The 12,156-nt window shown below is 39.0% G+C and overlaps 1 protein-coding gene across 1 annotated transcript; it reads left to right on the forward strand.

The window, feature by feature from the left end:
• The first annotated feature begins 405 nt into the window (after window positions 1-405).
• PCK1 (phosphoenolpyruvate carboxykinase 1) lies at window positions 406-4,781 on the forward strand. The gene is made up of 10 exons (XM_075278618.1): window positions 406-489; window positions 1,069-1,319; window positions 1,543-1,724; window positions 1,809-2,012; window positions 2,314-2,501; window positions 2,713-2,875; window positions 3,093-3,317; window positions 3,414-3,545; window positions 3,666-3,761; window positions 3,868-4,781. The coding sequence occupies exons 2-10, from the start codon at window positions 1,096-1,098 to the stop codon at window positions 4,320-4,322; spliced, it is 1,869 nt and encodes a 622-aa protein (XP_075134719.1). The 5' UTR covers window positions 406-489; window positions 1,069-1,095; the 3' UTR covers window positions 4,323-4,781.
• The last annotated feature ends 7,375 nt before the right edge of the window (window positions 4,782-12,156 follow it).

Here is a 12,156-nt window from a genome sequence, read left to right on the forward strand (position 1 = left end):
ATTCCATTACAATGTTTCTCAATGGAAACCCCTATATCTACTATTACAAATCTGTATCTCATATATAAGAGCATGCTCACTAGATCCCTAGAAAGCTTTGCAGGTAATTGTGCTGTTGATCTGGCCCTAGGCTGCTGTTAGGAAGTTCTTACTGTACCGCAGGTGATAAGTTAGCAGCTGAGTACACTGTGTGTCCGGCAGCCGCTGCACTCTGATCAATCATTAGCTCTTAAAGGAATTTTGTTGTTCAGAAAATGTATTACGACAAAAACTTGTTTATTGTCTGAGATTGAAAAAAGATCAATAGGGTGATGGGACAAACTTCCAGAAATGGGAGGGGGCAGTGGGAGGAGCCTGAGACACTTTAGAGTATTTAAAAGAAACTTCATTCAACTTGCATTCATCAGAAGACACTGAGAACAAAGTCTGAGCTGACTTGAGAAAAAAATCAAGCACTAAAAACTTCTATCTCAAGCAAATTATTGTCTTGTAAGTATAGTAAATGTTTAGTCTTGTATATTTTGTGTCTTGTATATTTTGTAATGTCATTGATATCGTTATTGATGGTTATTGATGATTCATTTCTGTTATTAGGATTAGTTATAATAATCTCCATTTCTTTGTATTTCATTTGGTGCTTCCAGTGGTCCGGTATGGCCACCTTTTAACCTCCATCACTCAATCCACTTTGCACCCCATTTCTTGTATAGGCCAAATGCTTTCTAAATAGTGTGCAATCTAATGTATGTAATCATTCCTTTTTTCTTCATAAATGTTGGTTTATTGATATAGCCATCTATTTTTATTCATACATTTGGCGTTTTGAGTCTATTTATATATAATTCCTAGAAAGTATCATGTTATTTGTATATTACAATTTGTTATTATGAATGGAATTGCATTGATGTAACTTGTAGTTCAGTAATGCAAAAATAAGCACAGTAATGAGAACTGTCGATGTGCTTTCCAGATCTAGATGTCTAAAATATCACATATATTCACAAGATGTTATGCAGCTAAATGTCTAAACCAAATCTCTGTTCTTACATCTTTCTTCTATTTCTCTAGTACCTAAACAAACAAAAAAATTCCACCATGCCATCCCAGCAGAAAACAGAGCTTCAGATCTCTGGCATTGTGACTCAAGGAAACCTGAATAGCTTAAGTCCAGATGTGGTTGACTTCATAGTAAACTATGCAAGTATCTGCCTACCAGAGAATATCCATGTTTGTGATGGCTCAGAGGAAGAGAACAAGAAGCTTCTTCATCACATGGAAGAAATTGGTATGATCAAAAGGCTCCACAAATATGAGAACTGGTGAGTTTAAAGGACGTATAGTCACTATAGGAAAATAAAATAAATATTTACCTCCAAAACCCTGAATGGCACTTGTATTGTTATGTGATATTTTGTAGATCATGTAAAAAACTGTATCACCCAATAAAATCTAAGTAATTTTCAGAAATTGTGTGAGTGGGTTCAATGGGGTCTCCAAGTGGGATACTTTTTTAGATACTCATTTTTATTCTCTTTTTTTCAGCTGGCTGGCACTTACAGATCCCAGAGATGTGGCACGGATTGAAAGCAAAACTGTGATTGTCACCCAAGAGCAAAGAGACACAGTACCAGTTGCCAAGAGTGGTGTCAGCCAACTGGGACGTTGGATGTCAGAGGACGATTTTGAAAAGGCCTTTAAATCAAGATTTCCTGGATGTATGAAAGGTAAATTTGGAGAAATAAAATCTAGTACAGGTTGAAATTTTGCAGGCAATGGCAGTGTTATTTACATGGTGTCTTTAATTACAGGTCGTACAATGTATGTCATTCCATTCAGTATGGGACCTATAGGCTCACCCCTGTCTAAGATTGGCATCCAGCTGACTGATTCTCCATATGTAGTAGCGAGCATGAGAATTATGACCCGTATGGGCACTGCTGTCTTAGAAGCTCTTGGGGAAGGAGATTTTGTGAAATGCCTCCACTCCGTTGGCTGCCCTTTACCTCTAAAAAGTAAGATTCTAAATATAAAAATTCAATATTGAGAGAACGGAATAATGACTTCAAATTGTGCATAAATAATTATTTAAATAATGTATTGGGTTTATCAATTTTGTAACATTTAAAATCAAAATTTTTATCTAAATGCATAGTATTAATTATATAAAAAATGAAAATATAAATTTGATATTAAATAAAATGAATATTTAATTAACTAAATGTGGGGTTGTATCGGCAATCTTCATAATCATCATGATCTAGTACTAACACAATCTATAGCAAAGCAATGTTCTAATAGATTTATTCCTTGCAGAACCTCTTGTGAATAACTGGGCCTGCAATCCAGAACTGACCCTCATTGCACATATTCCCGACCGCAGAGAAATTATATCCTTTGGAAGTGGATATGGGGGTAACTCTCTCTTGGGCAAGAAATGCTTTGCTCTTAGGATTGCCAGTCGGATTGCCAAGGAAGAAGGCTGGCTGGCAGAGCACATGTTGGTAAGAAACACATACAATTTACTAGATTACATTGAAATTATTAACATACCTTCATTATTATTCATGCCCTTAAGAGTTTAACATCTAACAGAAGAAAGGGGGTAGATATAAGGGTTTTCTGGAGAGAACTGAATTATATAATACATCAAAATCTTAAGATTTTTTTGCATTTCTGATTTTTCTAATGTCATTTTTTTTTTTTTTTTTTCAGATTTTGGGAATTACCAATCCTGAAGGAAAGAAAAAATATTTTGCAGCCGCATTCCCAAGTGCTTGTGGGAAAACAAACCTGGCGATGATGAAACCATCACTCCCTGGATGGAAGATTGAGTGTGTAGGCGATGATATTGCTTGGATGAAGTTTGATGAGAAAGGTAATGACTGTATAAATTAGAGGAGCTTTAAGAACCTTTCCACTAGCTACTTACCGTACTTGAATTATAAATCCTGAATCTTCACTCACAAACATATTTTTTAGAATAGAATCTAAGGATAAGGAGGTACCAGACATAGAATGTAACTTAGTGGTCTATACTTTTCTTATTCCTATTAATATACAATTTTCATGAGAAATGTCTTATCATTATCTAGGCAACCTTAGGGCAATCAACCCTGAAAATGGATTTTTTGGGGTGGCCCCTGGAACATCTGTGAAGACCAATCCTAATGCAATGGAAACCATTTCAAAAAACACAATATTCACTAATGTGGCAGAAACAAGTGATAGTGGTGTCTATTGGGAGGGCATGGGTGAGTCTCTGGCACCAGGAATTACACTGACTTCATGGAAGAACAAAGAATGGACCCCAGAAGATGGTAAGCCATCTACCATCTGTCCAAAAAAATCTTGTAACATAACTAAATAGCCCAACTAAACAAAAAGCCCAACTAAAAACTTTTTTTATTTTCCAGGAGAGCCGGCAGCCCACCCCAACTCTCGATTTTGTACTCCAGCCAGCCAATGTCCTATTATTGATGCTGAGTGGGAGTCTTCTAAAGGGGTACCTATTGAAGGGATTATTTTTGGTGGACGTAGACCTGCTGGTAAGTGTTTGCATTGGTTATGTAATAATTCATGATTAAATTGGCATGAATACTTAGGTGGAATTTTATGGCTACCTGTTTATTGCCTTTTATAAGCAATATATGTTTTTTTATTTGAAGGTGTTCCGCTAGTTTATGAAGCACTGAGTTGGCAACATGGAGTCTTTGTTGGGTCAGCAATGAGGTCTGAAGCAACAGCTGCAGCTGAGCATAAAGGTATTTACATGACAAACACAACATCAATTATCTCTGTAAATTTCCATTTTCGTGTCTTCATTATAAACTATATAGAAGGTTGACTAGCTGCTTTGTTTGTTTACAGGAAAGATTATAATGCACGACCCTTTTGCCATGAGGCCCTTCTTTGGCTATAATTTTGGACGATATCTTGCTCATTGGCTCAGTATGGAACACCTCCCATCAGCCAAGTTGCCCAAGATCTTTCATGTCAACTGGTTCCGTAAAGACAAGCAAGGAAACTTCCTGTGGCCTGGTTATGGGGAAAACATCCGTGTCCTGGAATGGATGTTCAACCGAATCGATCAGGAAGACTGTGCCACTGAAACCCCTATTGGCTACATTCCAGCTGAAGGGTCTTTGAACTTGAAAGGTCTTGGAGATATCAACATGGAAGAGCTCTTTGAAATATCCAAGGATTTCTGGGAAGATGAAGTGAAGGACATTCGGAAATATTTTGATGATCAAGTAAATGCAGATTTACCATATGAGATAGACTGGGAACTGAACTCTTTAAAGGAGAGACTAAAGCAGTTGTGAAATATTTAGAGGGTTAGTGGCAAAGCACTTAAGAATTTAGAGAAGCCAATTTCTCTAAACCTTAAACTAGGGTCTCCATCAGTTGAATCTATTAATATGTGATCCATAGGTGGTATCACTGCTTCCTGGGCTGTTAGATGTAATGAGGGTGACTTACCTAGTAGTACGTACTGTATACTGTCTTCCAATCTTCTGTATACCTTCTCTAGCTTATATACAATAAATAAGAGAGGGAGAGTTGAAAAGGAGGAAGACTATGTTAAAGTTGTGAAGTGAGCAATGTTATCTGTGAGTGTAGAGGACGAATACAAATGTTAGAGGAGAGAAGGTTCTCTGTTTTGAATGTTCTTTAAAGAATATTTTATAAGTCTTAATATTGATTTGTATTATTGAATATTTTATTCTTTATTTTCTGACTGTGGTTTCATTTATAATAATAAATTTTTTATAAGAAAATAATGCAAGTCTTATGCTTTATGTGTTATAAATTAGAAAAAACAAATATTAACATAAAAGAAGTATAAGAACCTATTTAAGAGACAAATGCAGGGGTGTGTATAGAGGTGAAGTGGCCCCACTGAAAAGAATAAACTTGGGCCCCCTACTGGTGCTGGTGATAACTACCTTATCCCTAACAACCTGGGACAGAAGAACCTGGTTCTTGTTTGTTTCCAGCTGTTTTGAGGATAATTCCCCACAACCTTTTAAGGGCTCGTTCACACGTGGGCAAAGGGGCAGATTTTGACAGCGGATTTCGCTTCAAAATCCACCCCTTTACAATGGTGGTCTATGCAGACCGCCGGGCTTCTTTTTTCTGCTAGTGGCAGGCTGCTGCTAGCGGAAAAAAGAAGCGACATGTCCTATCTTCAGGGGGAAACTGCGGTGCGCTGGGCCGCGGCTTCCGCCTAGCGGCAGCACCCTCCTATGTCGGCTCATTCATTTGGCGGGTTTTGACCAGAGAGAGACTATCTCTGGGAACCTCCCTCTGAGAGCACTATTGCAGCCACATGATCTGCCTCTATTATACATACAGCTTTGGATCTATGAAAGTTTACAGATGTTCTGGGGTAGTCCAGGACTATGATAATGATTGCTGTTTCTGGTTTACCACTTACCGAGCACAGTACCATACATTTTATAGCAGCTGAGCTTAATGTTGCAACTTGAACTTCATGTGACTGGCCTGAGATGGGGAAGTGAAGCTCAATGTCATGGCTCTGTAAAACCCATTTAAGCTTAAAGGGGTTGTTGACTTTGTATAATCCCTTCCTCTTAGAAGGTCCTTTGAATGTATTATGTGCTCCAGAGTGGCCCCCACACAGTATTATGTGTTCCACAGTGGCCCTCTTACAGTATTACGTGCGCCTCAGGCGGCACTATCAGGAGGGGTGGAATGGAGGGGTGCTGGTCTGCGTGCTTTCCATCATACCCCATGCCATTAATATATGCCGCCCCTCCTGATAGTAATTCCCCAGGCCATTAATCTATGCTGCGCTGATAACTAGATCAGCGTCTGCAAGACACCGATCTAGTTAAAACTAATTCTATGGCTTTAGAAACCTAGAATACAGACAACACGTCTGCTTCTCTGTAGGAGGCACGATGCGATGACGTCACACGCCTCCTATTCTGAGACGCAGACGTCCTGTGCGCTGTTATTCTGGGTAATGAAGAGGAGATGCCTGCTTCATCAAGGGCATCACCACCTGCATAGGTGAGTATAACTTTTTTTTTTGTTAGCCAAGTTGTGGGTATTTTAAGGGGGCACTTTATATATTAACAGGTGTTCTCAATATAAGGGCTATTAGGGGCATTATTAATATAAGGAGTGGGGGGTATTAATATAAGGGCTATTAGTGGCATTATTAATACAGGGGGGTATTTTAAATACCCCCCTTGAATTAATAATGTCGCCAATAGCCCTTATATTAATACCCCCACTCCTTGTATTAATAATGCCCCTAATAGCCCTTATATAAATACCGCATATCATTAATACAAGGGGGTTATTTATATAAGGGCTATTATGGCATTATTAATATAAGGGGGATATTTATATAAGGGTTATTAGGGGCATTATTAATATAAGGGGGATTTATTAATAAGAGGCATTATTTAAGGGGCTTTGTGTAGGTGAGGACAATATGGGTCAGTTGCCTGGACAAATGAGGAGCCGAAGATGTCTGTGTTGCAAACTTTACATGGACAAATCACAGCTGGAAGACGTGGTCATGGCTGTCCAGAGGGAAGAGACGGGAAATGTGAGCAATTAGTCAGACTTCTCCACAAAATGTTACGCAATGTATTCACTGTAATGTTACCACGTTACCACTAGCACCATAGCACCACCCCCCAGTATTCAGTCCAGCGGGGTGAGGGGGGCGTCTGTAGTCCGCCTCAGAAAACAGAAAGGCTAGGTTCATCACTGCCCACATAGTACTGTCTGATCCCAAAGGGCACCCCCTTCTCAGAGCCAGTGCTATTAATATACTAAAGAAAAAATGTGGTCCAGCAAGCCAATAAATAAAATTTTACTTTTACTTAGAAATTATTAAAACCATACATGAACATGGATCCAGGCATGTAAAAACAAAAAGGAGCTGATGTGGTTTGGGAGGTAATAAACGATCCCTTACTCATAGCTACTCAAGCTATTCGTAAGGGATTGTTTGTTACCTCCCGAAACACGTCAGCTCCTTAGTGCCCCCTGACTAGCTAGTGACAATGGCCTGTGTTCTCCATTTGACCACCAGGGGAAAATTAATTATTATGAATAACTATTAACATTTTCTCCTAATTTTTATTGTCTAAACCTGGGGTAAGTTTTCTAGTCAGGCGGTTTTTATAATCCAAATGGTCATTCATATGGTAAATAATGTATATGTTCACCTTGGACCATCAAATGATGGTGGGTCCCAGTTTGTAGACCTTTAGTAACAGCGGATACATTGAGTAACACTAACTCAGCATAAAGTCTAGGGCAATAGTGATGGCACTGTGACAACTTTACAACTATTTTATTATCTTTAAAGATACTTATTTCCTACTATCCAATAAATTTGTTTGCCTCTTGTGAGACTTTGTAACCATACACTAGTTGCCACATATATAGTAACATAGTTCATAGGGTTGAATAAAAGCACAGATCCATTAAGTCCAACTATAATCCTAACATGTTTAGGGAACATAAAAAGAAAAACATGAGACAGACAATAGGGGTCCCATAGTAGAGGAAAATTCCCTTCAGACTCTTTATAAAATATTGGATCAAAGTATCAATAACGTACTTAATAATGTCATATTTGGGTCAAAACTACTATTTGGGCATAGCGCTGGGCACAGAAGGGAAGGAGAGCGATTTATTTTGGAGTTCAGCGTTATACTGGCTTTTTGGACACCATTTGTAAATCCCCTGAAATGCCAGTAAAGTGGAATCTGCAGGCACACAACCCCATTTTGGACACTACACCCTTGAAGGTATTTATCCAGGGATACAGTGAATCAAAATGATGTCACTTTTTGGGGGTTTCCATAGTACTGGAACTTGGGTTAGGGTTAGGACCAGGTCTCATTTTTCAAAAGTGAGATTGGATTTTCATGATACATTGTACTTTATGTTGGGTGTTTAACTACTGTTTTATACAGTAGACACCCAGTGCTACTACAGTCCTATGAAAAAGTTTGGGCACCCCTATTAATCTTAATCATTTTTAGTTCTAAATATTTTGGTGTTTGCAACAGCCATTTCAGTTTGATATATCTAATAACTGATGGACACAGTAATATTTCAGGATTGTAATGAGGTTTATTGTACTAACAGAAAATGCGCAATATGCATTAAACCAAAATTTGACCGGTGCAAAAGTATGGGCACCTCAACAGAAAAGTGACATTAATATTTAGTACATCCTCCTTTTGCAAAGATAACGGCCTCTAGTCGCTTCCTGTAGCTTTTAATCAGTTCCTGGATCCTGGATGAAGGTATTTTGGACCATTTCTTTCTACAAAACAGTTCAAGTTCAGTTAAGTTAGTTAGATGGTCGCCGAACATGGACAGCCCGCTCTCAAATGATCTGAAAACAAAGATTGTTCAACATAGTTGTTCAGGGGAAGGATACAAAACGTTGTCTCAGAGATTTAACCTATCAGTTTCCACTGTGAGGAACATAGTAAGGAAATGGAAGACCACAGGGACAGTTCTTGTTAAGCCCAGAAGTGGCAGGCCAAGAAAAATATCAGAAAGGCAGAGAAGAAGAATGGTGAGAACAGTTAAGGACAATCCACAGACCACTTCCAAAGAGCTGCAGCATCATCTTGCTGCAGATGGTGTCACTGTGCATCGGTCAACAATACAGCGCACTTTGCACAAGGAGAAGCTGTATGGGAGAGTGATGAGAAAGAAGCCGTTTCTGCACGTACGCCACAAATAGAGTTGCCTGAGGGATGCAAAAGCACATTTGGAGAAGCCAACTTCATTTTGGAAACAAAGATTGAGTTGTTTGGTTATAAAAAAAAGGCGTTATGCATGGCGTCCAAAAAGAAACAGCATTCCAAGAAAAACACATGCTACCCACTGTAAAATTTGGTGGAGGTTCCATCATGCTTTGGGGCTGTGTGGCCAATGCCGGCACCGGGAATCTTGTTAAAGTTGAGGGTCGCATGGATTCCACTCAGTATCAGCAGATTCTTGAGAATAATGTTCAAGAATCAGTGACGAAGTTGAAGTTACGCCGGGGATGGAGATTTCAGCAATACAATGTCCAAACACCGCTCCAAATCGACTCAGGCATTCATGCAGAGGAACAATTACAATGTTCTGGAATGGCCATCCCAGTCCCCAGACCTGAATATCATTGAACATCTGTGGGATGATTTGAAGCGGGCTGTCCATGCTCGGCGACCATCTAACTTAACTGAACTTGAATTGTTTGTCCAAAATCCCTTCATCCAGGATCCAGGAACTGATTAAAAGCTACAGGAAGCGACTAGAGGCTGTTATCTTTGCAAAAGGAGGATCTACTAAATATTAATGTCACTTTTCTGTTGTGGTGCCCATACTTTTGCACTGGTCAAATTTTGGTTTAATGCATATTGCACATTCTCTGTTAGTACAATAAACCTCATTTCAATCCTGAAATATTACTGTGTCCATCAGTTATTAGATATATCAAAATGAAATGGCTGCTGCAAACACCAAAATATTTAGAACTAAAAATGATTAAGATTAAGAGGGGTGCCCAAACTTTTTCATAGGACTGTATGTACGATCAGTACCTGCATCGATCACATGCGTTAACCCTTCTGTGTGACAACTTTTAGAAAAAAACATTTTTTAAGACATGGGACTCATGTCTTTAGGATATTCATGGTTCTACCTGTAAATATGCCATAAATGTCTATGATGGTAATACCTCTTTACATTTACATTATGCATCACATTCCTGCAGCATTGATGTGTGCTGTCATCGTACAAAACATTTCCTGGTCACACATCTTATTACAGCTGTGTCCAGGATTAATGAATCTTGCGCTCCTGCTTCTGGATGTCATGGGAAATGCTCTAAAAGTGATTTGTAAAGTGTAAACCTGATTATTTCTCTAGACAGAACTCATTAGTCTAAGAAGCCATTTCTGATGTCACACAAAAAACAGTGAGTAATGAAATCGCCGCCTGCTATAAAAATAACAGATTATCACTAACTCAGAAATGCAGGCAAAACATCTCAGGTAGGCAAAAGGGTTTACAGGATTAGAAAAACATTGCTGCTTTCTTCCAAGAGATAGCTGCACACATGTCCACTGGTAGGGTGCGATATTGAAGAACATTCCCATCCGCCTCCTATGGACAAAACTGATGGATATGTGCAGCACTATTTCTGTACAAAATCTGATATGTCTCTGTAACCTTGTGCAACCACTCTAGGCCAGGGCTAGACCTAGATTTTTTATCACGCTACAAAAAATTGCTGTGATATCGCCATCTATAAAAAAGTGTCATGAAAATCTTTGTAGTCAAGTGAGTAGCTTATTATACTTAAAAAGAGCAATTTCATTGCTAGAAACAAAATCACTGTGAAGTTGCTGCTAAATTTGCAAGAGATTATCTTTTTACTCTGCCTAGCAAGGGTAGGGTAGCTAGTAAGGGTAAAGTCACCAGGGCAGATTCTAATATTAAAATGTTAAATGCCCCCCTCCCTCAGCCCACCGATTGTAATGTTCCCTCCACTAGGAAATATAAGTGTCCTGCTCAGTCTTCCTGTGGACTCTGCCACTGATCAGTAGCTGAACTTGTAGTGCAAAACACTCTGTTTAACCTCATTTATCTGAGTGAAAGGATGGGAACCAGAGAGCCAAAAAATGGAGAGGAATTCTTCTTCATTTGCTGTCATGTGAATAGGCCCTAAAAGTTCCCACACAAGTGATCGCTCCCCCCACATTGTATTTTGCCAAAATACGCGTGTAAAAAATGTCATAGAAGTCAATGGGAGTCTTATTTTTACACATGTATTCTTGTATTCTTTACATTGTGTATTTTGCCAAAATGAGCGCGCGTTTACTCTGTGTGAATTGACCCTAACTGTAAGCATGACATAATACTTCCCTCCCACATAAGTAATGTTATAAACAAGGGGAACACTAATAGTGCCCCCCCCCCCTCCCGCAGGCAATAGCCTCCCTGTACATAAGTAATGTTATTAACAGTAATAGTGACCCCCAGGTAATAAAATTATTTATGCTGGGGGCGCTATTACTGTAGTAGTCCCTAATAGTGCTCCTAATACAAATGATGGTATTATCTGTGGGGTACTATTACTGTAATAGTGGCCTAATATTACCCACAGGTAATAGTCCTACTTTGTTCCTCATACTGCTCAGTCTCCTATAATTATATTATACTTATAGCTCACTAATACGGTGCCCAGAACCCATTCTGACATACTATTCTGCTTCTGAAACCAGAACACCAGATCTATGGTATTGCTGGGACCTGGAAGGAAAATAGAAAATGCGCACATTCTGTTTGCAACACCAGGTCCCAGATGCCATATAAGAAAACTGTAAGACATAACTATAATTCAAAAGGGATGGGGGAGGTGTGTCTGAAGGTGCCCCTAATACTGTGCTGACAGCAACCCTCAGGGACTCAGTGATCTGCCACCTGAGGCGAAATGCTCATCTCCCCTCATCGAAGATGTGGCCCTGACCATCGACTGAAGCAAATTTCATTGCAGAAATTTCTGTGACTAAAAATAAGTTCTATTCTTCCGAATGGTGCTGTTTTGGTTGAAAGCACAGACCTAACTGAGATCAATGGGACAATTTTTTTTGTTTATGAAGATAAAAGAAGAAGAAGAAGAAAAACAGCGATTTTTTTTTTTAATCGTCTGTCAAATGGCAGACATATGCTTTGGGTCATTGTCCTACTGGAACACTATCTCATCCATTTCATACCCATAGTACTCAAATGTACAAAGTAACTTGTTATATAGCTCAGCATTGAGATTGATCCTGGTCAAGTGTCTAATGCCTTTGGTTGTGAAATAACCCCATATCATCAGGCTTCCTCCACCAAATTTAATAGTTCCTACAATTTCTTGATCCATTAGCACCTTTTCCCTTGTTTCTTCCACACCCATTTGCACCCATCAGAGCGCAGTCTATTGACTTTTATCTCATGGCTTCAAATTTTCTACTGTCCACTTTTCATATTTTTTTGCAAACTTGAGACAACATTTCTTATGGTGATATTGAAGTCGAGGCTTCTTGACCTTTTTTTCGGGTGACCATTCCAAGCTTGTGTATCATTCGTTGCATGGTGCTTGCATGGACATCT

Source organism: Leptodactylus fuscus, chromosome 6 (genome assembly GCF_031893055.1).
Source record: "Leptodactylus fuscus isolate aLepFus1 chromosome 6, aLepFus1.hap2, whole genome shotgun sequence".
Taxonomy (NCBI): Eukaryota; Metazoa; Chordata; class Amphibia; order Anura; family Leptodactylidae; genus Leptodactylus; species Leptodactylus fuscus.